The sequence below is a fragment of the Ochotona princeps genome, chromosome 1 (genome assembly GCF_030435755.1).
Source record: "Ochotona princeps isolate mOchPri1 chromosome 1, mOchPri1.hap1, whole genome shotgun sequence".
NCBI lineage: Eukaryota > Metazoa > Chordata > Mammalia > Lagomorpha > Ochotonidae > Ochotona > Ochotona princeps.
In genome coordinates, this window is record NC_080832.1 from 33,861,991 (window position 1) to 33,889,441 (window position 27,451).

The window sequence follows — 27,451 nt, forward strand, 5'->3', positions numbered from 1 at the left end:
ATCATATGGTCGAGGGAGGTAGCATCGAGTGCATTGGGACTGCGATTGGACAAGACTGGTCAACAACTCATCTTTGGCCATTTCCTTCCTAGTCTAGGGCATATTTTAGACAATTCTGTTTAGAAAATATATTTTTTTAAATGTAGGGTTATTTTTTGCATTGAGATTGCTGGAAGCATAACTTCATAATTAACGGGAGGAAATACTGTGGGATAGGCAAGTCGTTTTGCTTATCTTAAGCTTCACTGTTTTAACTGATCATCTTCGATCAAAGTTTCAAACTGGAACTCTCAGAGTAGCAACGTTGTGGTGAATGTCGTGACCATGTACAAGAGAATCAACGAGAAAAAAATTAGTTCTGTAAGAAAGAATGGAAACTGCCTCACCGTAAGATGTCAGAGAGCTGAAAACGAGGCTGCTCAGCCTCTGCAGCCCTCCCAGCCCTCCTTCAGCTGGCCTGAGGGAAGAGGAGTTCCACCAACAAACAGGTGGGAGGTGCCAGGCCCAACCCCACTTCCTGGTGCAAGGTGTCTCTGGGCTGGCTGCAAAGTCAGAACGATGTGTTACCTGGGATTGTGGTGCCCTGTGGAGCAGTGACCATTCTCCGTCTGACTTTGCATGAAGCCTGACCAGGACAGCTGCAGAGGCGATCCATGTTGATGTCATTGTTGATCTTGATCCTGTCCGTGGTTGTAAGGAATGGCTTATTTGCACTACGTCAGTCTTGCGGACTGGGAGATGAGTGTTCCCATTTTACAAATGAGAAGACTTCTGAGAACAGAGGGGGAAGAATTCCTCCAAGATTACTCCTAGTGAATAAGTAACTGCCGCCACTCAAATTGGAGTTTTCTGCATGTCCAATGACTCGCACACCTATCAGGCTGGTGATAACGTGGAGAGTTTCTTAAAAAGAGCCATTTCTGCCAACTCTGGAGAAGAGAAAGCCCTGATGAAAGCAAGGGCTTGGCAAACATCTCATTGATTTTATATATACTCTCCCTATGTCTGGCACTCTGGTGGTAATGATTTGAAGAATCTATTGCATGTGTGCACCACAATTAAAATAGTTTATTACATAATCGCTTTATGCTCATAAGAAAAAGATAGTATGGTCCCTGAACAATTATTCTGGTCTCTGTGGGACAAAATTAAATATATATTTTCAAACATCACCAATTAATCTTTTGTCCTCATTTGAGAACATACTGGTTGTATATAAACTTAGGCTTAGATTACAGTTTAACTCTCTGGATAGTGGATCTCACTGGTAGCTCTGAAGGCTCTGGCTTGCAGTAGTTGCACATGTTGGAGGCCTGTAGAGCAGCTCCAGTTAAGTGAAGATCAACATCCTTGTACTAGGGGAATTCTTTCCCCGAAATTTGGTAGAAGAACGGTTGTTGTTTCTGCTTCTCCGTGTCAGTGTAGTGTGTTTGGCCTCTGCAAGTTGGGATCTTAGGCTAACCCTGACACGATGGCGCTTTCAGTGGTCAGGATTTCAGAAACGAAAAGCCAGAGACACCTACAGTGATGCTCCTCCTCCACCATTTGCCAGCCGTGTGGCCTCCACTGATGGAGTTCCATTATCTAACAGTTTTTTGTCAGGTGGAAAATGGGAATAATTACAGCATCTGCCTCCAGAAGGGAGTAAGTGAAATGATCTCTGTCGTGTGTGTCACAATAGAAAACACCGAATACCCGTGTAATTATTGTCACTCTTGTTGTAGACCAAAGTAGTTGCAGTGAGCAAAGGACCGGTTTGTCACCTGGAGTCCTTTCAGAGCAGGGTGGCTGTAGCTTGCCCTTGGCCCCAAGGGCAGACTCAGAGGATGAGTTTCAGCTAGGGACGTGGAGGTTTGGTGCTACCTATTTGATTAGCCTGCTCTCGTAAAACCTGCCTTCCCATTCATTCCACTGCTTGTTTTTGAAACCCTCCCATCTTCCTGTTTGGCAATTGCCGTGTCAGCCAGCTACTGAATGCCTTAAAGCAATTGAAACTGAGGCTGATTGAGCCTTTGGAAGCAATTTCCACTTTAATCTCTGCAAGGACAGCACGTCCTGACACAGGTGGGTGTTTTAATGGCGTTCTGAATTCCCATCCCCTGCACCTTGCATCTCACGCGCTGCCTGTTCGGACCAGGCACTTGCTGCCTCCGTTGCCAGGGCCGGCAGCATCCTTAAGAGCAGCAAAGGGCCGTCTCCGGAGTGAGCCAAAGGGAGCCGCTTTGATGGATGCAGCCAGTCCTCTGTCCTCGTGCACGGCCGCCTCTTTTAAGGACTTGAGAAAAACCCTGTATGCTGCTCTGCTTTCATCTCCTCATGTATGTTTGGAATCTCAAAGCATCATCTCTGTTTCAGGCGCTGCTTGAATTTCTCCAAAGAGTCGTAGATAACAAAGACAAAAATAAGATGACAGTCATGAATGTAGCTATGGTCATGGCCCCAAATCTCTTTATGTGTCACACGTTGGGTTTGAAATCCAACGAACAGCGAGAATTCGTGATGGCAGCCGGAACAGCAAATATCATGCACTTATTGATTAAGTATCAGAAACTTCTCTGGACGGTGAGTATTAAGCTCTGTCAATGACCCTGTGGTTTCCTATTGTGATTGTATATAGAGGATTAGAACAGAATTTCCCAAGGTTGATAGAGAAAATGTGCTTGCTTCTTCGTGGTTGAAGAACATACTGTGTCATTACACCAGCTTCATGGAAGAGTTTGAGAGCAGAAGGTACCAAAGATGTCTTCTTCCTTAGGTGAGGATCCTCTGATTTCTGTTTTCTGAAGGGTCTTAGTCATTTCTAAATGTCTGCTTCGTTTTTTCATTGACTTGAAAAACAGAAAGATTGAAATACACACACACACAGTTCTTTTATCTGCTGGGTCATTCCCTAAATGCTTGCAGCAACCAGGACAGAGCCAGGCTGAAACAGCGAACCCAGAACTCCAGCCACAGCTCCCATGTGTGTGACACAGATGAGCCCAAGCACTGTGTCTGTCACCTGCTGCTTCTCAGGGTGCCTGGCTGACAGGCTGAACCCTGATCTGAAATACAGGTGCCCCCAGCAGCAGCTCAACCCACTGTAAGCCAACACCCACCACAGATTTTTATATTTTGTTTTTAAAGATTTGATTTGTTTGAGAGGATGAGTTACAAAGATAGAAAGAGGGCCTGGCATGATAGCCTAGTGGCTAAAGTCCTCGCCTTACAAGTGCCAGGATCCCAGAGGGGCACCAGTTCTAATCCTGACAGCCCTGCTTCCCATCCAGTTCCCTGTTTGTTGCCTGGGAGAGCTGTCGAGGGCTGCCCAAAGCTTTGGGACCCTGCACCCAAGTGGGAGACCTGGAAGAGGCTCTGGGTTCCTGGCTTCGGATCAGCTCAGTTGTGGCCGTTGCGGCCACTTGGGGAGTGAATCAGCAGATGGATCTTCCTCTCTGTCTCTCCTCCTCTCTGTATATCTAACTTTCCAGTAATAAATAAAGAAATCTTAAAAAAAATAGATAAATCTTCCATATGCTGGCTGACTGCAGTTGGCTGTGGTTCACTTCCCAAGTGGCTGTAATGGCTGGGGCTAAGCCAGCTCAATGCCAAGAGCCAACGCTTCATCCAGGTTTCCCACATGGTTGTGGATACACAGGACATTATGCCACCCTCCACTGCTTTCTAGGACCATAGGTAGGGAGCTCAGTGAGAAGTGCAGCAGCTGAGACTTGAACTGGTGCCCATAGAGAATGGCAGCTACAAAGGCGGATGGTTGGCCGACGAAGCCATGGTGCTGGCCCCTCAAATTTTAATTTTAAAATATGACATTATGTCATGAAAAGAGATTCTTTGAGAAGTATTTCACTCATTACTTATTCTGGTCAATGTTACTTTTCTCAATATGGAAGTCCATTGTCTTTCTGAAAGTAAACCCTGTTTTGATCTCAGATCATTCAGTTATTTTTCTTAGATTTAAAAGATTTTTTTTTTTTTTGGTTTTCCATAGCACTGTTTTGCAAGTACAGGAATTCATCCCCCCGCCCCCTCCTTCCCTGCGATCCCTTCCCATTATCTCGATAGTGTCGTCCCTTAGTGCAGCTTCCAGAGTTCCGTTTGAACCATGGATGCTGGGGATATTTCAGGGATATTTCTGTTTTACTTTTGTTTTGAGCTTGAAGTTTTGCTTTACTTTTTATTTTGAAAGGTAATTACAAAGAAAGAAAGGGGGTGGAGGGCAAAGGAGCAGTTAGTCCTTGGCCGGCTGATTCACTCCCCAAATCCTACAATGATTGGGATTGGGCCAGGCCAGAACCATGACCTCGGCATCCAGTCTGAATTTGCCGTGGAGGAGGCAGGGACCCAAGCACAGGAGCCAGTACATCTGCCTCCCACAACACTCTTTAGCACGAGGCCAGACTTGAACTTGCCCCTTCACTGTGGGATGCAGGTGTCATAAAGCAGTCTTACCCACTTACCCAACACCCATGGCCGAGCTGGAGTTTGGATGCGGAGTCGGAACAGTGTGACGGTAAATGAGCTGCTTGGTTGAGTAAGGCTTCCTTTGCCTGAAAAATGGGGAATTTTTGAGTGAGGTATTTTATATGCATTTACAAATACATATTAAGAAATCCCAAGCAAAATTATAATATGTTTCATTCTCTTACTTGAAGAACCGCAAACTATTACATTGTTTAAAAAGGATGATATTCTAGATCCTGAATGCTTTTTTTTAAATAAAAAATTTATATAAAGGGTAACTAAGTGTGTTAAATTTTAAAAATTTTTCAAAAAATAATGTGCACTTGTTAAATGTCAGTTTTTTAAAAGCCCACATTATTTGATGGTTACACGAACACTGCAGATACTTGGTTCTTGCTTTCATGGCTTCTGAGCTGAATGTTTCCTGGATTGGTGCTGTTGGCTTTGGTTAATTGGTGAGATTTTCTTTCTCTTGTGAAGGGTCAAGCTGACTGAGGAAGGGGCTCTGGGAAGGTCCCTGCTGAGGGGGCACTCAGCCCCAGGGGTGGGCCCCCTCCCTTCACCCCAGGCAGTCTCCAATCCTGATGATCTTGGCCTGGAAGATGGCTACTGTTGCCTTGAACTTTGCAAACCTCTTAGAACCTTTCAGGACGGGGGTAGATGGCATCATGTAGATGCTGTGCACCTGCTACGTGGATAGTGCGGTGCCCTTTGTTTTCACATGTTTAATGAATTGTGCCTAGAAATGGCATACTCATCCAAAAGAGAAAACCTTCCTTACTTTGAGATTTAAGAAATGAAGGCAATTTTTTCATTCCCCAACATCATTTCTTTTCTCTGTAGATTCCCAAGTTCATTGTCAACCAAGTAAGGAAACTAAACACAGAAAATCATAAGAAGGATAAAAAAGCCATGAAGAAATTGCTGAAGAAAATGGCTTATGATCGAGAAAAATATGAGAAGCCAGAGAAGAATACAAATGATGTGAGGAACTCTTGAAGATATGTTTTTCACTATTATTTTTTTTATAACTAAAAATGTTTCCTGCTTTCCCTTGGTACTGTTTCCTAGGCCTTGTCTCCTGTTGTTACCTGTGGTCAGTACCATTAGTCAGAGGTTGGAAACTCGGCAAGGGGATTCTTTAATAGGGAATGATGGAAGACCAATGAAAACACACACACACACACACACACAACACACCTGCTTTCTCGTTGCGCACCAAATGTACAATGTCCAAGTAAAGAATTCATTGCATGAACCATTGTTCTTTTTCCCGAAATTTTTTCATGAGTAAGATGGGGAAAATCAAGAGAGCTAACAGCGTAAAGCTCATGTTGTAACTCACATCCTTTGAAGTTCATTTATTTGATCAGAAGAATTTTGAGGGAGATAGATTAGAAGAAAATTAAAATATCTCCAAAAATTGATTGTGTCAGTGTTTTCAAACTACCGTGAGATTATTTTACGAAGTGGGTCCACATTAATGGAATAGATATGAAAATACATTAAAGGGATATCAAAGCTCTAGAGCAAGATGGTGAAATGAACTGGTTTCTATTGTTCTGTTCAAGGGAGTAAGCGCCCAACTACCGCTGTTCGTGTTGCTCAGTTGCATGCTGCCATCTTGTGGAATCATGTGAAAATGCACTTGCCAGCCTTTGTGTGATTTTTTTTTTTTTTTTTTTTTTTTTTGCTTTGGCCTATTTAAGCATTTCAGTAACTCATTTTTCCTTTTTGAAAAAATTATTCCTCTTAAATTTTTATAATTCCTGTTTTTTAAAGCAACACTTTGATTGGAGTTGTGAAATTTTCAAGATCAACTTTTAAGTGTCTTTAAAAATGCAAAATTTAATAAAGCAAAATTGCAAATATTTATATTCCTGAGAAAGGTGTGGTGCTATCATAAGGCTAAAAAAAATGAATGAGATACTAGTTTTTCTTGAGAATGTTCATGACCTTTAACGTGACAGTAGATGTGTGAATATTTTTGGCTTCATGATCCCGCTTCATTCAGAAGAGGCACTTCAAAAATTTCATGGAACTATTAAGACCCTTTGGTACAAATACATTTTGAAATCCATGCATAGTTTTTCCTTTATTTCACATTTTATGAACTTTTTGCAGATCTCTCACTTGTATGAATTTTCAATTTTTTTGCACCAAAACATTTTTATTTCTATGTTCCAGGAAATTTTTGAATTACCCATGTATTTTACATGACAATATAGCCTTGTCTTTTTTTTTATAAGACATTTGCATCATGATACTTCTGAAGTATTCATTGAATGATACTTCATTGGTTTTTGTCCTTTCCAGACAAACAGTCATTAGCTCGGGTTCCTTTCATTTGTGCTTGGGACTGAATGAATGCAAGCTGGTCTGAGCCTCATCTTTGCAGTCTCCATACTGTACTGCCTGCCACTTTAAAAGTTGGGATTTCAGTCTGAGTTTTACAGTGATCACTATAAGTGTATCTCTCCAGAGTTGGGTTTTTCTCTTGGGGGAAATTCAGCCAGTGGCTAATGAAATGCTATTCAGCATGGCCTCTGTGCCAAGACCCCCCTCGAGGCTAGGTGTTCAGAAGGAATCAGTGCTGGCTGAAGACGTGAGGAAGCCCAGGAGATGTGCAGGGAGATGGAGTGCACGCTTCCTAGGAGCGGGTGACTAAGACCTGAGGAATAGGAGGTGCATGCCAGACGGGCTGCATGGGGGAGCCAAGCTGAGATGTGAAAACCCTGTAGTGACATCTCCGGATGTCACTGGAAAAGAGAGATGTAACCCAGTCTGCGTGAATCTAATTTAGTCTGCACTGGGAAGCGTCCCAGCCCCGAGACCCTAGGATAGATGCATTAGGTCTGCTACAGTTGCTGAAAAATTTGAATCCATTTTCAGGATTTGTCTTTGATTTGGTTTCATTTTATTAGGCACAAAAAATACTCAGAAAACAGTTACAGAACAGCAAATGTGAGTGCCAGATAAGGTCAAGTGCTGTAGATAAGTGAAAGGCATTAAAGTATCAGGATTGTGTGTGAGCTTCCATCTGATGCCAAAATGTAACAGTTAACAGATTCACTGTAACATGTTGGACTGTAATCTTTTTAACTTAAGATTTATCATTTATTTCCAAAGCAGAGGCGGATGTATGGAGGTGGGGAAGATCCTTCAGGTGCGGGCTTACTCCCCAACTTCCCAAAACTACCAGTGCTGGGCCAGTCTGATCAGGAGCAGGGATACCATCTGGCTTAAACCGTGTGGGTAGCCCTGCCTTCGATATGGCATACCTGTGTTGCAATAAATATGGAGAACAACTGTTATAAGATCTGTTTTATATGTAGCTTTAAAAACTGTCTGGGGCAGGTTTTGCGGCACAGTGAGTTAAGCCTCTGTCTGCAGAGTAATAAAAATCCAAGCTCCTCTGCTTTCAGTTCAACTCCCTACAAATGGTCCAGGGAAAGCAGCAGAGGATGGCCCACGTTCTTGGGTCCCTGCTACCCACGTGGGAGACCCAGATGGAGTCGCTGGCTGCTGGCTTCAGCCTGACCTGCTTCTGGCCCTGTTGTGTTCACCTGGGGAGTAAACCAATGGCTAGAAGATTCCTGCCCCTCTCTCTCTCACTCACTTGCTCTCATTCTGTCCTCATTCTTCTGCGTGTCAAACACATAAAATAAACGTTTCAAAGGAACCAAGGCTCAATCGAGAAAGGGAAATAGTTTAGACCATGAGCCAGGAGAGCCCACAGACTATGGGTGCTGATTGGATGTGAGGAACGCCATGTCTTCGCATTAGCCAACAGTAGAAATCCAGAACAAACGTTTCTCAAGACTACAACGTAAGAATCGTTTGGGACACATGTAGATGCTCTAACATAGCAGCAAGTAATATGTATTAGTTATAATCAAAAGAAACAGATGAGGAAAGTTACAAAATTAAAGACCATTAGGATAGGCGCTTTCTGATACTGTTATTGGAATTAATCTCTTGCACGTGTGTGTCCACACACCTGGGAAGTCACATGACCTGAAACCTGCGAGTCTAGCTCTCGCCCGGTTGCTGATGAGCCTCCCTGCTCCTTTTAGCTCTTTGGGCTTCAGTTTCTAACTTCTTAAACGTAAATCCGCTTACGTTAAAACATGGATTCCCAGATTTACTTTGCATTCTATTTGAATTGCCAAATGTCAGAGCAAGAGAGAAAGGGAAGATCATGCACCACCTGGTTTACTCTTCAAATGCCTACAAAAGCCAGCGTCGGTCCAGGCCAAAGCCAGGAGAGCAATCCAGAGCACCCCTGTGGGCAGCAGAGCGCGAGTGCTGGAGCCGTCACGTGCCCTGTAAGGTGCGTGTGAGGGAGAGCTGGACTGGGCACAGAGGTGTAGTACACGGTGGAGGCATCAGGACTGCCTCGCCTAATCCTACACTCCTCAGATTGTTTTCCCAAATGTTAGGGGAGGATCCGGAAGTCTGCAGCAAGGTATGTTTAGTATGATATTTTTTTTTAAAGAAAGCAAAGAAAATTATGAGTAGGTGTCCATTGGGACCCTTGAAGTCATGAGAATATGTGTTAAATAAAAACTGTCGGGGACTTTCACTCCCTTCCTGCCCAGATCGTTGTGTACCATAGGCACACCCGTTGCCTTTTGTCATGGAGCTTTCCTGATGCGCACAGAAGTAGAGACAGAGTTAGATGAGTTCCACAAGTCCCTCAGCAATAATCAGATCCACATTTCTGGTCTTGTTCCCCAGGCCAGTTTTCTTCCCTGAGTGCTTGCATTAAGGAACTTGCAGGCATCCCATCCTTGCCCTCACGGTTAGCTAGGATGGCATCTCCGCCTAATGGGTAGAGGAGCGGTTGTGATGGGCCCTTGTGAAATCACTGACTGTTCAGGATGCAGGGTCCATTGTGGACTTCGATCTGGACCATCTTTCTTCTGCTGGTCAAGCTCACTCCCCAGTGGAAGCTCTATCTGGGAGCATGGGAGACCTGAGCCACGCTCTGAGATGATGTGACCAAGCCACACCGCTCACTATTTGTGACCTAACTGCTTAATGAAGCGAAAGATTGCTCCTGTATAATTAACTTTTGTGTTAACTTGGGATGACATAGTGTCACAGCCTTAATTCACAATAGAGGAACCGAAGTTCCAGAGAACTTCAGTGACTTGCCAGAGTCACCTGACAGTTACCCAAAATGGAGATCTGTTGTTGCCACCAGCAGAAGAACGCTGGGGCTGGTAGGCAGTGGGGCGGTGGAGGCGCCGGGTTACTTGTGGCCTGGCTTGCATGCCTGTAATCACAGCTCTATTAGAATTCCATCCCTGCTTTCATTTAGCAGCATTCAGTCCACTGTGTTGTCACAGGTATTGTTTCCAAGCGCTTGCTTTAGGTCTGGACACAGTCCCGGGATTTACTTGGGGACCCAAGTGGAAAATCAAATTACTATATCAAGTACAAAATCTTGTTGCTTTTTATGACATTCTCTGACTTTTTTATAGTGCATAAAAACGCCATATTAAAAGCAAAATATATCAGAGTTTGTTTCACTGGAGATTAAATGCTTATTAACTATGGAAGTTATTTAAGGTCTTTCATTAAAATTCTCTGAGTCTGTGACTTCGGTAAAGGTTTAAGGCATTTGGATAACAAAGAGCCAGTTATCATCAGGACCTAGACTGTTCAGGTAGAAGAGAATTCCTTCTGTATTACTGTTTCCTGACATTTTCAGTTCAGACTAAGGTGAGGAGTCTGCCCTTGTAGTTTAAGATACCCTGCTAAAATGTCCTTGTTCAATCTTATAAAGTAAATGTTATATTTAGATTTGTTCAGAGAAAACTATGGATCCAGTTTGCCCTTTTGAAAATAAAAGTGGCTTTTTAATGAAATTAATGTTTCTTCTGAAGGGTCGACATTAAGTTTCTAATGTTTGGAGTGCAAAAGAATGGGTAGTGTTTATACGTACTTTTTGAGAAAATAATGGAAATCATTCTTTAACCAAATAATGAGGTAGAATTAGATGCTTGAAACTGCATGTAAAACATGTGAATATCAGATGAAATCATTCTCTTTTGCAATAGTCTTTGCATATAGAAGAAATTAACCCTGTTTCAGTTGTAGATTGTGACAAACTTCACAGTGTTAGTAAAGGATTGCCCTGAATCCTCTCTTCCTTTACATAACTTAAGCTCACAAATAATTCAGTATCAAAACCGTGTAGGGGTCAGAATCACAGCTGTTGGGAGAAAAATTATAAAATTGCAAAATGACTTAAGTTGACAACAGGCTGGTTTAATGATCAGACGTGTTGTGTCTTTGCAGAGCTTGGCAGCTCGCTGTAATTAGTGTACTAATAGCTTAGTAGTTGATACAGTGTGCTTCCGGAGCTTAATAGTGGTTGTCATATACCATTTAAACAAGAGCTTTGGCACCACTGCTGGTTTGCCATCCTTGTGTAAAAAACATTTGGCTTCTCTTGTCGAGCTAGCCAGTAAAAATCATCCTAGACTCGAGTTGTAACCTCTTCATCTTCACCATTGTGTCTACTGGCTGAACTCATTTTTCTGCAAAGGTGCAAGCCATGGTAGTTTGTGTGAAGGTAGGCTCTTGATGTCTGTGTCCTAAGAATTCAGATGGGCCGTGTTACTGCGGAAATGATGAGGATTAGCCCTATTCACCATACACACACACACACACATACACACACACCCCTAAAATAAAGGGTGTCTAATTGTCAGGGAGCAAGGCTAGTCAATGTGGGAAGGTGCTTTGTGCATTGTTGGCTTAACCAAGGCTTTTCAAGAGAATTAACATTCTAACACCTTGTGAAATGAATTGATGTCTTGAACCTGAGTTGGTCTGGACTCTTTTGCTCATTGAGGGAAAGAGAAGTGGAAATGCTTTATTTCATAGCCGGTGCAGGAGTACCCGTGTTGGTAAACAATGCCTATGCCCTAAGGAAAGGTGTGGTCTGCAGCATAACACATTCAAGGGCACTTCAAAAAGTTTGTGGAAAAATGAGATTAAAACATGGCTTTATTTTGGAGCCAAAAAATAAACTAAAAAAAAAAAAACTCTTAAATTCAATGTATACAGTGGTCATCCAATAGTTTATAAAGATGCATGTTATGAAAAATTGGGTGTGTATAGACTTAAAAATGTGCTTCACTAAATTAGTCTTTTAACATTATTTATTTTAAAAGAATAAATGGGCTGGGCAAGAGAGAAATGGACAGACACAGACATCTCAGGATCATACTGAAGACAGCAGCCTGGAGCTCAGTAGAGGTCACCCATTGAGCTGCTGCCTCCCAGAACACACATTCAGCAGGAGCCAGATCCCAGACAGAGGGACTGCCGCTCTAAACAGGAGATGTAGGTGACCCATGTGGTGGTTTAATTTGCTTCACAAAATGCCTGCCTGAAATTTATTTTGTAATTTGACTTTCCGCAAAATCTTTGAAGTGCCGTACTATACCGGACAATAATCCAGTGGCCTCGGAAATGAGTGCTGGGGACGTTCTGTTTCAGACATGTAACTGGAAGCAGTGATCTGGATGATTGTGTTGGGCGTAAGGCTGCCTCACTGGTCCTGCCGCCACAGTGAGCCACACTGCTGCCTTCTAGGAGGAAGCACAGCTGTGCTTTCTCCAACGTGGAGTGTGGCCATATTACTGAAGTTCTTCATGTCTTCCTAGGAGGTCTAAGAAACAGATGCCACATCCCCTTCAGCAGGTGCATGCTAATGTTCCTAACTTTGGCGTTCTCCCATAGCTCCCTGCAGGAATAAATGACTGAGTTCTCTCTTTTAGGCTCTGTAATTCCTTCCCTCCAGTCTTTGTCCTGTCCTAGTTGTGTTGGAAGCATCATATGGCAAAAGAAACTATCTTCCTTCCTCCCTCCCTCCCTTCCTTTTCCCATTAAGGGAGTATATGTTAGTACATTTTTTATTCTATGGAAACTTTGCTCTCATAATTATATCTTTAGTGAAAAATATCTTGAGTGATCATTTCATCATAGACACTGAAGGGTGTTTGCCCATATCACTTGAATATTTGACCCGTAACAAGAGCATACATAGATGTTACATAGTAGAATCTTCATCATCAAGGAAATTGCATGGAGGGTGCTTGGGAAGTTTCATTTTGATGCTATGAATGTGGAAGGGCCATAATCCGACAAGGATTGCCTATCTTTTGATGTTGACATTAAAGTATCGGTTATTGTCAGGACCTAGCCACTTTATGTCCTTACACAATGTCATTGTCGTCATCATCATATCCTCTAACAGAAATAATGTGTTGGCCTTGGTTGCTGAATAGCCAAGGTAGAATGTTTTCAAGCAGTACCAATGCTTTGGATGGTTGTTCTCACTGAAATGTTACTGTCAGATCCGAGCTTTTTATTCTGTTTCCTGAAAGGAAACAGGCAAGGCTGGATCAGCAACTTGATTGGCTATGCTAGGAAAGAAGCTAGAACTCAAACCCAGGGGACAAGGTCAGGTGGTAGTGCATGTAGCCCCTAAATTACAAGTTCCCCCACTGACTTAATTGCTTTGAAAGGAAGAAGGAAACATTAGCACATGAAATTCCCTATCTATAAAAAGAATATTTCCCAAAACGTTACCAGTAAAGTAGTTTGTTGTATCATCCAGGGAAAAGAGCTGTACTAGATTTAAATCCTGAGGACAAGATTGAGGTCAAGGTCAGAGACCAGACCAGGGCAATCAGACTGATTACAAAGCCTTGAAAGTGAGAGATGATGCAGAAACTGAGGGGCCCAGGTATGGATTTGGATGGGGATTGGAACTGGGGTAACCTTCAAGAATAGTGTTGAACCCAGTATCCCTGGAAGAAAAGTTAGATGAGAATATGATGAAGACAGTTCCTCGGGCAGCAGTGGAATCATTGCATCGTGTGTAAGTGCACTCTGGGACCTTTGCCCAAGTGAAGAGGTGAGGCTGCAGGTGGGGTGTGGCCCGCTATCGCCAAATATCCAAGGTTGTAGTCAGACCTCCAAAGCGTCTTCATGGTTAAATTGCTGTTGACAGTCTGTGGCCTGTCATCTTGAGCTCCCTGGGCAGTCACCCGTCGGTACCATGGTGCTTCATTTCTGATATTTCCACATGAAATCTCTGATGGTGATGAGAAGGACTTTCAGATCTTCAGTGGGCAGCTACATTCTGTGCTGCCCAGTTTCCCAAGGCATGTTACTATTTAGAAAGAAATTGTTACCACTTAGAAAAAAATTGTCATTTAGAAAGAAATTAATGGTTCCTATAGTGTATCTCTGTTTAATGTTAAAAAAGGAAAAGCATTCAAGACCATGTACCTTTAAAACAAATGGTGTGATATTGTGAATATACGCGTGCTGTTGCCTTTCAAAGCCTTGTGCCTTACCTATCAGGTAAGTAGACCTTGAAAGCTGTTTGGTGCTCAGAAGATGCTTAGTGAATTTCAATTGACTTGAACTTGTTATTTGTAGTACTTAAAACTTTTATCTTTAGGCATAATTTGGTGTTTTCAAGTCTGTTTAAAACATATGGTTATAAATATTAAATCAGTATTTGTTTTAGCAAAATCATTTAGGAATTAACCGTGTCTAATATTGCAGTTGCCATGGTTGACATTTTGATGTTATAAACCGCAGAATCTTTCATTGATATTTAATTCACAAAATGGTCTTCATCTCCACTTAAGTCCTCTTAAGTTCAGAGATTATAGTCAAAGGCATAAGGTCATTAACCAAGTGGGGAGCAGACATGACACAGATATATTAGAAAAAACATATTTTTTGCTTGAGACTAATTTTTGGGAAAAATTTTGTAAATGTATGGAAAGATTTTTAAAATGCACGTATCACAATAGCACATGAAATAATTGCTTTCTGATTCAATTTCATAAATTGCTACATGAAGAAGAACCCTCCAGTAGATAATACTCAGAAATCAGCACTTAATATGGCAGTAATGGTTATTGCTGTCATTCTTTACATCTTTAAAAATAATTAAGCATTACCGCACCGGCATTATAAAGTTCCCCTATCACCATTAAGAGGATATTTGAGGTTTGATGTAATTTAGCAAATTACATTATACAGTAGTTAAGGTTTTTATGTAGTGAAGTAAAATGCATAGTAGTTAAGCACACTTGCCGTATAATGCATTGTACAGAGTTACACATCCCAGCTGCTGCCAGCTTTGTTCCAATGCCGTTATTGCTTTGCAGGCTGATGTTCCTCAGGGAGTGATTCGAGTGCAAGCTCCTCATCTTTCGAAAGTTTCCATGGCAATCCAACTCACTGAAGAACTGAAAGCCAGTGATGTACTTGCCAGGTTTCTCAGCCAAGAAAGGTAGAGACCTCTTTTAATTATTCCATGGTATACCGTACTTACTTTCATGCATTCTGGTTATTTATTTTAACTATGGGCTGATGTCAAATGTTTAGGGTTTTCATCTTCCCAGGAGGAGAGAGGAGCAGACCTAAGGGTGAGACTGTTGGAATGAGTTGAGTTTGTTTGATGGTATTTGAGTTTAAGCTGAGCTCGGTGTAAGCAGGATGACGAGTGTCTCTTCACTGCGCCTGCAGTGGGCTTGGCAAATGAGGCTGCTTAATGTTCTTTTCAGAATACGTAGATGGGAGGTTAATTGTTATTTGTAGGCAGGTAGGAAAATTGCTAATTAGGTTGCAGTGGGATTAAAGCAATGACAAGGTGCAACTGTTTTCTTTTTTTTTATTATTATTAATTACAGTTTTATAGGTACTGGGATTCCCCCCACCCCTCCACAACCTCCCCACCCCATGGTGGAATCATCCACCTTATTGCATTACCACAGTTCAAGTTCAGTTGAGATTCTTTCAATGCAAGCATATATCAAGCATAGAGTCCAGCATCTTATTGTCCAGATAAGTTCAACGGTTTGTTGGGGAGACCATCTCTGGTCTGAAAGTAGAGCCGGCAGAGTATCATCCCGATCAATTAAAAGCCCCAACATTACATCAGTAACAATTTATAATGTTATGGAATTAATCTACATAGTATTGAGTAACCAGTATGTTAAAAAAAATGCAAGTTCTTAACCACATCCTGTGACTTCTTCATTGACATTTCAATTTTGGTTTATATACAACCAGGTTTTATACACCTTGAAATGGCTATAGATTACTATTCAGCTGTCTCGTGTCTATTTTCATTATAGTATTTAGCATTTCATAGCATTGAAGCATAATTTTGCTGAACCTGGGTTTTTTGAGTAGTCTAGAGTGGCTTATAACTCTAATAAGACATATGTCAACAGTTTAGGTGCAGAACAGTTTTAGGAGGGGTGTGCAGAGAAATCTTCAGAACCCTAGTGAGGAGTAACTAATCTTTGTGTCCCACCTAGTAAGGTATAAGTGAATCCACGCTGAAGGTGCAACTGTTTTCTATGGAATATAATGAATAAAAGAAATGTCCCACTTGAAAGCAGAAAGTGCGAATAACATTGTGGCACAGCGGGTTAAGCCAGCGGCTGCTTACAACACCCACAACCCATAGAGCAGCACTGATTTAAGTCTTAGCTGCTTGTTGCAGATCCAGCTCCCTGTTGTTTTGTGTGGGAATGCAGTGGGTGATGGACCAAAATTTGAGTCCCTGGCACCCATGTGAGAGACTGGATGGAGTTCCTGCCACATAACACCTACCTGCCCCAGTCCTGGCTGATGTAACCCTTTGGGGGCCTATAGATGAAGATTTCTTTCTGTCTGTAGCTCCCTGTCTGATGTGCTGCCCTTAAAATAAGTGAACTCATTGCTTGAAAAAGCAAAAGATTGAGAGGGCTATTTGCCCCCCAAGTGGTAAGCACATGGAGGGAGAGAACATACTCTCCCCTTAAGGGAAGCCAAGCCCTTTCACCTCTTTTTTGAGGTCATTAGGTCAGACACCCCCCTTCTTCTGAGGGCAGGGTCCCAAGGCTTTGGGCCGTCCTCGATTGCTTTCCTAGGCCACAAGCAGGGAGCTGGATGGAAAGTGGAGCAGCTGAAACATGAACCAGAACCAGCACCTATATGGGTGAATGATTTCTTTGTTTTGCTCTTATTGAACTTAATCATTTCATTGTTGCATTTGCTGGCTTCAGTCAAGCTTTATGCCAAAGTGCCTCTAATTCTAACATGGTATCACATGCAGTGGGTATGTTTCTGCTCTGTTTAATGCCCTCCACTGGGTGTCAACAGGGCCATACACATGTATTTTAAAGTACCTCCCCTTGGGGCTAGTAAGTTGGGAGAACGGATGAATTTGCATGCGGGACAGACTGTAACAGAGTGAGATATTTTGTGGTAATACCTGGGCTTTCAGTAAATCATTGTAAATCTCCCTCCTGACAACATGCCAAGGCAAACACTACCAGTAAGAAAAGTGAAATGTACAGCATCACCCATTTTTCATTGTTAGTGGAGCTCGAATTCTGCCATCAAAGGCAGCTTATTTTCTTTTTGAAAGACGTGCACTCGTGTGTTTGAATATCCAGGTGACAGAGATGAGAGATGGAGACATAATTCCATCTGCTAGTTCACTCCCCCAGATGGCCGTAGTAGTTGGGACTAAGTTAGGCTGAGGCTAAGAACAAGAAACTCCATCCAGTCTGCCTCGTGCGTGGTGGCAACCCAACACTTCGACTCTCACCTGGGGCCTCCCATAAGTATTAGCAGGAAGCTGGATGGGAAACATGGAGCAGGTGGGAGGTGAATCAGGCGCTCTGATACGGGACACTAGCTGCGGCTTAATGTGCTTGCCTTCAAAGTTGAATAAAGTCTCCTCCCTGGGTAGAGTCTAGAAATGATTCCAGGTCTGGGAGCCAGTGGTGCCAAGTGTGACTAGATGGAAATTTGTAGAACTGTGTCCTGCAGCAGCTGAGTTTCTCTAAATTCTGGCAGCAGTTAGTGTTTCTTGGATGTCTTTGCTCTTTCATAAGAGTCTGTCCGATTCAGTGAGGTCAGCACCTGCTGTCTTCTCCTGTCCTGGAGTTTGCTGTTTGCAGATGCGAGCAGCTCTGACTAAAGCGGGTGAATTTACACAACACTCGTCGTTGGGACTCAAGTGCATAATGTGTTGCGTACTTTGATTTCTCTACCTGTTGATAATCTCAGATGTGACAGTGAAGTTACACAGCGCCTGACTTTATTATTGGGGATACAGCAGGCAGTGGTGGAAGGCACATTGCTGCGGCAAGCACAAGTCTTTTGGCTGTTGTCCTCTGCAGTTTTGGATTTTCTACCTGAATGATTTTCATTAGTAAGCACTGGCTGCCTTCGGCAGTTAGACTCCATCTTCGCCCTCTTCACTCCTTTCTTCCACTTCACCCAGAGGGAGGCCTGGCAAACTTTTTCTTTTTTTTCCCCCTGTTCCCAGTACAGCCCAGCCCCCCTCAGTCCGAGTCCCTGTCCTAGTGTTTGGGGGATGCTGGAAACACATTATCAATCCAGATTCACCTAGCAACTTCTCCGTAGAAAATCTCTTAGAATCTCTGTTAAGTCCAAGTTCCTTATTTGTAACTATGGACAATAAAGGGACCTCCCTCTAGTCTTACAATAATAAACTGGGGAAGTGACCATGATAGCATGTGCACAGCACTGTCTGTGCCACAATGGAAATGAAATTTGCAATCAATGAATACATGCGTACACACACACACACACACCATACTCCTGCACATCTTTTGCTTCTATTTCACTGTTTTAGGGACAATTGGAAACCAGCTTTTCTACTTCTTTCTACTTCTTTCTATTGAAGCCAATGAACACATGCATTCGAATAAAGCAGTAACTTACATATACACTCACCAGTCCATGATAAAGGTTATTGCATTTAATCATAAATTTGTTGATTACCATTATATGAAAGCTTGCCATATACCAGGGACTCCAACTCTGTTTTCAACTAGAGGTGAAATGCAGATCCTGAAAACAGGACAATGTCTGGCTCGTTTTTTGAATGTGCTTTCTTGAAATGTTCCATTTTGTTTTCATAGCAACAGTGACTCTTATCATCTCATAATTTATCGGGTCATGTGCTATATTATAAATGAATAGAATGATTATTAAATGATTTAAAGATTAAGCCTACACTTGGTGGGAAACGATGTGAATTGGTTGTTGGTTAGGATGTAGCGGGCAGGTGGAACTTCAGTGTGAGAACGCCTGTAGGCCTGAACATCTTGTCCTACAACAGAAGGCCGGTGGGTGTAGGAGGCTGCATAGCTGGGTGACCCTTGGAATGCTTGGTGAGGAATGCGCACCACATCCATGTGGCTCGAATGCAAGTTACATCAGAGACAATCCAGAGACAGTGGTTTACGGTTTTACTGTGGTAGTTCACAAACTTGCCCGTGCTTCCTGTACTCTGTGGACCATTTCCAAAACCGGTGCTTGGCCTTCGTGTAGTCTGTTAGAGTTGGCAGAGTTTTGAGTCTGAATACTTAGGATGTTTCCCATGCGCCAGTTTAACAGATAGATTTGAAACCCATTGAGTTTTACTAGATTTCATGTTTGAACCTAATGTCCTGGGAGAGTTCATTCTTTGGAGACTAGGATTTGTGAATGCCATCTGCACAGTTGAGTCCAGTCGTCCCTGTAATGGTTGTTTTGTCTCTGACAGGGCGGGTCTCCTGCAGTTGAAGGTGGGGAGAGAGCTGACTGTGAATCATGCCTTACTTTCTAATGTTCATCTTGCATCATGTGAAAGAGCGCAGAAAATCCATGAGAAAGACTTACTAAGTGAATGCAGTGTGAAAATTAAGCTGGACAAATTTCTTCTCACAATTTTTAATGAGGATCTTTTTGGCTCCTAAGCATTGTAGATAATCATATTAATAATTTGATTGGCAATTAAAATGTTAACATTTTAATTTTACTAATTTAGATACTAATTTATTATCTGCCTTCAGATATATGACTCCACTTGTTTATTTTAATTTACAGGTGTGACATTTTTATTACCTATTTGGCACATTTAGCAGATGGGAAAATACAAATGTGTAGATGATTACAGTGTGTCTAACTTGTGAATTTTCCGTACCAGCGAGCATTCCCCAAACATGTTAAAGTGATTTACTTGCAAGCTGTTTAATGGTACAACTAATCAGTTTGCTTTGTTCCCAATAGTGGGGTTGCCCAGACTCTCAAGAAAGAGGAAGTTTTTTTGTATGAAATTGGAGGAAATATTGGTAAGCACACCATTTTTTGTTCTCTGCATTCTACATGCTGATTTGACCTTGCTGATCGTGGTTATTTATATCTGTGGGGGGAAAAGGCCCTTGGGAGTACAATGCATCCTGTGTTAGACTGCGGCTGGATACTGTGGATTTGCTTAATGACCGACTTCAGGCACTCATTGCGATGTTTTTATACCCACACCCATCTGTGTCCAACCTCAGCACAGACAAACCTCTAATAGCAATAACTTCTAGAATGGTGAATGATGGAAGTTTGTCAAAACTTTGAAAGACTTGGGTTGCATCCTACTAAAGGAAGTTGTTAAGCATATTTTAGACCAACATAAGACTTTTATTAGGGGCAGTTAAAATATTAACTGTTTTTAATGTTACAAAGCTAAACATTGATTTATTATTTTGTCTTTAGAATTATGGCTTTAGGAAAAATAGTTTTTTTAAATATAAAATTGAATTCCTACAAAGTTTTGTCCATTTACATGTAGATTCATACTTACATTGTTAATTTAGCAAACAGAAATGGGACAAATGAATTCGTTTTGAATATATGCTGTATTTTATTTACACTTTTACAATTATCAGTTGCTTAACTCATCTGTTTAAAATTGAAAATAAACTTTTAAATTGTTGAAAATGATAAGGGTGAAATTATTAAAATAAATGATGTTTAATTGAAAATAATTTCAAGATATAAGTGATTAATTTTTGCCTGGAACCTTAAAATGTAATTACATACTGAATTTTGAGTATGAGAATGTGAAAAGTTCATTCTTAAAATTCAAGTTAACCACAATGGCACCAGAAACCTGGAATTCATAGCCCTGTTTATAAAGATTATTTAAATATTAAAATATTTTTTTTGAATGTACCGCTAGATCTTAGGAATTAAGTATGCTTTCCAAGGTGGATTCAAAGCTATTAACTTCTCTTAATGAAGGTGACTAAACTTCTGTGGAACCATGTGAAAATCCACCACACATAGTAATTTTAGCTTCCTAAATTAATTTGCAACATATTCGTTTAGAGAAAATACAATTGTTTTTTCCAACATTAAGGTCAATATTTTAAAATCTTTACCTTCTTATTTGAGAGGCAGTTAGAGATGTATTTCCATCTGTTGGTTCGCACCTTTGATGGCTGCGATGGCCAGGGCTGCCAAGCCAAAATCGGGAGCCTGGGGCTGCATCCCGTTTTCCCATGTTGCTGGGAGGAGCCCTGACAGCTGGGCTGCTCCTGCTTTGCCAGCATGTTAGCTTGGGGAACCTGTTAGCAAAGCGGGAACACAAAGCAGGTTCTCGTATTTTGGATGTTGGTGTTGCAGGTGTGGCTTGATTCACTTTGTTATGATCCTGGCCCCTTGGCTGATTCTTCTAATACTATTATGAGAAACAGAAAAAGATAAGTATTTTGTGGTCTCCGAATTCAGAGCTGATTGACAAGATAAACAGCATCCCAGAACTACTGAAGTGTTAAAAACCACTGGAGCAGAACCCTCAGAGCATGCTCCACACCAGGGACCCTGGGATGACACTGGGTGTCTGTTTCCTTTCCCCAGGGACTGCGGTGGTCGGGAGGCTGGGTGCAGCTTCTTCCCCGCCCTCTTCCTGCAGATATAGAAACAAAAAAGAAAAGAAAAGGAAATGTGGAAACAAAGATCTCACTCACTTTCCCATAATTCTCAACCCTTTCCACCCTAATCAGCTACGTGTAAACATCATCAAAAATAACATCAAAACAATGAACAACTATTAGGCTTGCATTTCACCTTGCACCCCAGTCTGGCCATTGTATCACACTGATAAAAATGTGTCTTTAACAGGGGAACGCTGCCTTGATGAGGACACTTACATGAAGGACTTGTATCAGCTCAATCCTAATGCTGAGTGGGTTATAAAGTCAAGGCCATCGTAGAAGACTTCCCAACTGTACACAGCCACGAAGACTTGCGCGGTCATTCTTGCTGGGTCAAGAGTGCAAATGAGAGAAACGGCGACTTTCTTATGACTGCCTGTACCCAACTATTAAAAAGTGACATTTTCAAACCTGAAGGCTATGGTTTTGTGCTGCTGCCAGCATCGTCGTCTTATCGTTGTTGTTAGGAAGTATTTTGGAAGTATGAGGGCAGATTTCACCCGCTTGTGGGCTGTTCCTGCATACTTTGTAAACATACCCAGATGCAGCAGCTGTTTTTTTTTTCAATCTTTAAGATGAAAGTATGTTCTCTTCCTGCCTATTTTCTTCCAACTCTGCTATCCTTCCTTACCTCTTCACAGTTGCTTTCCCACAACTAGGATTGCTTTTAACCAAAAAGATGTCCAATATGAGAAGTCAATTTGTCAAGAGATCACAAACTCAAGCCTAATTCAGCACCATTCCGGTCACCATCCAATTCATGTCCAGACAATAACCTGCTCCTTCTCTTCCCTGCTGCGTCCCATGGGATGATTCGCATTTTGTTCAGTTCATCAGACAGGTGCACAGAACCATATCCACAGTCAAGAAAATAGAACTGTCAGAAACTGACAATTATTACCCAACCATTAAATACTTACAGACTAAGAATGCGTAGAATATACCCGTGTGGAATAGCTGGATTATAGAGAACAGGAGAGTGAAAGCCAACTTATTCTGTGTATGCTGCACTCTGGCCGAACGGATTCAGAAAGTCATAACTGGTTTTACTTATTGTCATACTAGCATTAGAAAGATGCATAATCCAGTTGTGGCTGGAGAATGCATTCTACCGAAAGAGGGCTTTTTTTTTTCCTTTTCTTTTTAACTCTTGAATAAGTCAACTGGAAGAATTCAGAATAAATATATTAATATGCTGCAGACAGTACTATCCCCAGGGATTTTAATTCACCAATCGTATTGTGAAAGAAGAGGAGTGTCTATACTGTAAATAAGGCAAATGAAGCAACAGAGAATTGTTAAATATTTTATGCGTTTCGAGTGTAGTAAATAAAAAGGTATGTAAATGATGGCAGTACAGACTGTGTTTATGATAGTTTTAGTCGTAGTACAGGAAAAATTACACATTTCTCAGATGCTCTTGCTGTCACTCTAATTAGGAGGGAAAATGCTGTTAATGAGAACAGTCAAAGAAGTTTTACCCTCTAATTACCAGAGCAGCCTGTGGGTATGATCCTGGAAATAATTGTGGTGATTTGTGGCATTATGTTTTTTTTTTATTTAAACAGAAATTTTATAATTAAATGGCTTTTTTTCTAAATGATCTCTCGGCATTATTTTAATTCTAGGTGTTCATAAGTCTCTACTTGCCTTTTTTCTTTAATATGACTTTAAGTTGGCACATGGACTGTTCTGGTTGTGAAATGTCACCTCTGATTTTTAATTGATTCCATTGCCTCTGTGTGACTGTTTTTTAAAACCTAGAAGCATTGTGAAGTCATCAAATTGTCACTTTTTTTTTGCCTTAGCTTTTCTTTATGCACATTTCTGTTCTTTGGGAATTTCAAAATACACTGTTTATTACATTTGTGAGTTTGACAATATGGATTAATTTCCCAATTAGCAACATTTAAACAAAGTGGTTTCTTAACAAGTTTAGAGACAATTAGCAAAATAAGACTAAGTGCTTCAAGTCTTTTATCCATGCACAACTTCAGAAAAAAAATTACCAAATGTGTGGAACTGGTTGATTAAATGACTTTCTGAACCATGGTAACCTGGCTAGACACCTAGGGAGAGACACAAAAATTCTGATAAGGGAAAAAAAATCAGATCTTGGCAAAGAAAAATGTAAATGGCATTTTACCTAGAACCCTTCTTAGATTTAAATTTGTTGCCATTGAACAGTATTGCATTTAACAAGAAATCTATCTGCACATCCAAAAAGGGGAGAGTGGATATGGACCAGCTAGGCTATCAGTGTCCCAACAGTCACGGTCAAGTGCTCTGTGATTTTGTTTTTCCTAGTGAGTTTTACGTGTCAGGTTGTATTTGTTCATATTTGGGAGGGAAAATGAAAACAAATATATTTGCCTTGAGTCTGGAACACTTTAACACACTAGTGAAAAATAAAATTCATATTTATAGTAGACAGGTTGCCCTGTTAATTTGTTGACAAAGGCTGCCTCTTTTTTTCTGAAAATTCTTATCATTCTCTTCCTTTATGTAACCTTTAGTTAATGCTGCAGCAGAATTAGATGTTATTCATTCCTCGTGAGCTTTCTTTGGGAGAAACAACTTTACTGTATGAGTGGTTTTTTTAAATTGTTTTTTTCTGCCTTTTGTTAAACCAAATTACAATTTCTGGTTGTTTTGATCCTTCACCGGCTCATCAGCAGATGGCAGTGTTAGTCAGGGATTCCTTTGGATCTAGAAAGTTCAGTCAGTTTTAAAAAGGAACCCAGGATCACTGGCACTCAGTGCCTGGAATCGGCACCACAGTTAGTTAAGAACATTACTGTCATCATGAGGTTGATCATCAACTTTGAGATTGTAAATAATAACTTCAGAGTTTCTGTTCAGTTTCTTTTATCCCAGCCCCATTAGATGGAGGAGAGGAGGGGAACAGGTTTATAAGCCACCATTAGACGTTTGTCCATGTATGTTAGTAGCAGGATTATGGCTGGGCAGACCAGCAAGGTGAGAAGAGGGATGTTTAGAATAGGAAGGCACAATGACATCGGTGTTTATTTTGGTGTGTCTGTGGTTATTTAACAAATACATGTTGGACACCTACATATACTCCAGGCATGTTCCACCACTGAAATGAGTCAGTGAAGAAAGCAACAATGATGAAAACAAAACAAAAAAAAAGCCTTCATCTCATTGACCTTGCATTCTAATGGAAGAAGATAGTAGATGAAACACATTCAGAATAGAGAGCATGCTAAAAAATGTTTATGATGAGACAGAAAAAAAAGCATGATAAATGGAGCAGGGTAGAGAAGGGCTTACTGCAGCACCAGTCAGGTTTCAGGGAATAGCTAAGAAGTAGGCAGACTTAGAGGAAGCTGGAGAAACTTGCCCTGTGGCTATTTGCAAACCCATCATTATAGACGGAGCGAATAGGACAAACAACCTTACAATGGAGTATACCTTGCTGGCCAGAGGTTGGCAGGGGTTCTGCTGTGACTGGAGTAGGTTTCAGGCTGGTGAAAGTACTGGTTGTGGTCAGTGGTGATGCCAGGGTAGTTACTGAGGTCATAGCCTTGGATTTTTTTGTCTTCCATCCGTTCTCCAAGTGGCTGAGGGGCCTAAGCTGAGCTGAGCCAATCTGAAGCCAGGAGCTGCTTGTGCATCTCCCATGCAGGTTCAGGGTCCCGAAGCTTTGGGCCATCCTCTACTACTTTCCCAAGCTGCACGCAGGAAGCTGGATGGGAAGTGGAGCTGTGGGTTCATGAAACAGCACCCATACTGGATCTTGGCAGTTGCAGGCCGAGGATCCCAGGCACTAGGCTATTGTGCCGGACTCATTGCCTTAGATTTGACAGCTTAATTTATTGCTCAAACCGGGACATTTTTGAGTTGCCTGTCAGGACTGAGAGCACTATGTGGGCAATGACAAGGAGTAGTCACATTCAAGGCCTTTTTGAAGGTGAAACTGGCTGGGTTGCTTGTGATAGCAAATACATATTTAGATCAGGAGTGATAAGATTAGGGGATTTGTTTTTGTTTGAAAGACAGATCTGAGCCCGTCTCAACGGCTTAATGGCTAAATCCTTACCCTGCAAGTGCTGGGATCATGTATGTGTGCCAGTTCATGTCCTGGCTCCTCCACTTTCCATCCGGATCCCTGTGGAGGGTGACCTAAAGCTTTGGGACCCAGCACCAGCATGAAGACCAAAAAGAGGCCCCCGGTTTCCTATCAGCTCAGCCCCAGCTGTTATGGCTAGTGGGAAGTGAACCAGCAGATGAAAATCTTTCCGTTTCTCCTCTCTGTAAATCTCATCTGCCTTTTTGTAAATATATAAATATATGCAGAGAGGAGGAGAGACGAGAAGATCCTCTGTCTGCTCATTCACTCTCCAAGTGGCTGCAATGGCTGGAGCTGAGCTGATGTGTAGCCAGGAGCCAGAAGCTTCTTCCAGGTCTCCCATGTGTATGCAGGGTCCCAAGACTTTGGGCCATCCTTGACTGCTTTCCCAGGCAGGGAGCTGGATGGGAAGTGGAACCACCGGAATACAAATCGGTGCACAGCTGCCTCTGGCTCTCAGCTCCAGCTTTGTCCTGATCCTGACCTTTGGACACTGCACATGCTCACTCCTGTGGGAGATAAGGCTTGAAATCTCTGTGCCAGAGTTTGGCACCTGCCCAGCCCTGCCCATTGTGAGCAATTTGTAAATGAACAGTAGATGGGAGTTCTCTGTCTTTCTCTGCGCCTTGTGTAAATATTTCCTGGGCCTGGTGCAATTGGCTAGTCTTCCCTGCTTCAAGTCTGGGATCTCATAAGGATGCTGGTCCACATCCTGGCTGATCCACTTCCTATACAGCTCCCTGCTTGTGGCCTGAGAAAACAGAGCAGGATGGCCTATAAGCCTTGGGACCCTGCACCCGCGTGGGAGACCAGAAGAGCCTCCTGCCTCCAGCTGTTGCAGCCACTTGGGGAGTGAACCAGAGGATGGACGATCTTTCTGTCTTTCCTTCTCTCTGTGGATCTGCCGTTCCAATAAAAATACATCTTAAGAATATTTTTTTCTAATATCTGAGTTTATTCTGGTGAAGATTATTTTTAGGAAAGTGAAAACTCTATGTTTTGAAAAAAATTGTGTGGATTTCAATTTCTTTGCACCAAAATAGACTCATACTTTAATCGTATTTTCGGCTGAACTTTAACGCTCTGGGTAACTTCTGCCGGTGCCTTAGGTACTGAGCTGGATAGCTTTTATAACTTATGCAGTGAAGCATTTTGAGAAGAGGTAACATGGATGCTAGAGCCAGATTCCCTGTGTTAGCTGGTATGTCCTTGGAGAAATTGCCTGAGCCTCACTCCCTGCTTTGTGTTAAGCGTGTGTGTACTGTGTGGCAGCTAGCTAGAATTCAGTAAACCGTATAAAGGTCTTGGCAGCCCACTTGCCTGGTACGAGGTGTTCACTAAACCTGGATATTTTTATTAGTGGTTTTGTGATTAATACTGTGAATTTTCAAATAGTGATTTTGTGATCTGTGGTATTATAACCTCCTCTTGGGAGTTATCTGAAAGCATCTTTCGATTGCAGCTATATTTTTCATCTGCTTTTCCCTCAGTAGTACAGAGCACCCAAAAAAGGAGAAAGCAGGGGGAGGGTGGTACCAACAGCATTTATACTACCTGGGCCTTCCCCCAGGCAATTGTGATAATGTTCCGCATGAACATTTGATTCTCCAAGTTAGGAGCCATTTCTTAGAATTTTAAAGACTGTCCCTCCTTGTCTCCTGAGGGGTTACTTGCTTCAATGCCAGACGTTGGCACCTGGGTCTTAATGGTAAGCAATGCATCCATGCAGGACCGGTGATATTATAACAAACAGAATCAGGATTCTAGATTTTTTTTTCTCTAATTCACATGATCTGAGTTCAATGTTAAGTGTCACTGGCTTCATTTAAGATAAACAGACTCATGTATTGGGTGGAGTTTTCTCCATGTGTCTCACATTAGGAAACCCAAGAAACAAAACCCTGACCCAGTTTATTTCCCATTCTTGCTCACTCCCAGATGACCATTGGCTCTTTCATTTGGTGTTTGTTGCTCCTGGTGATGGAAGTCCCACTTTGTAGTTCTGCTATTCCTGGGCATATGGTGTCTCACATTTCATTTTTAATAAATATGAAAAAGCAACACTAAT

The 27,451-nt window shown here is 41.8% G+C and overlaps 1 protein-coding gene across 1 annotated transcript in view; it reads left to right on the forward strand.

The window, feature by feature from the left end:
* The window catches only part of ARHGAP18 (Rho GTPase activating protein 18), a 128,919-nt gene extending 107,213 nt beyond the window's left edge, over nt 1-21,706 (forward strand). Inside the window, exons 11-15 of the mRNA XM_058676463.1 lie at nt 2,356-2,562; nt 5,305-5,445; nt 14,676-14,800; nt 19,591-19,652; nt 21,478-21,706. Coding sequence (XP_058532446.1) covers nt 2,356-2,562; nt 5,305-5,445; nt 14,676-14,800; nt 19,591-19,652; nt 21,478-21,569 — 627 coding nt within the window. The 3' untranslated portion in view covers nt 21,570-21,706. The remainder of the gene's footprint in view (nt 1-2,355; nt 2,563-5,304; nt 5,446-14,675; nt 14,801-19,590; nt 19,653-21,477) is intronic.
* The last annotated feature ends 5,745 nt before the right edge of the window (nt 21,707-27,451 follow it).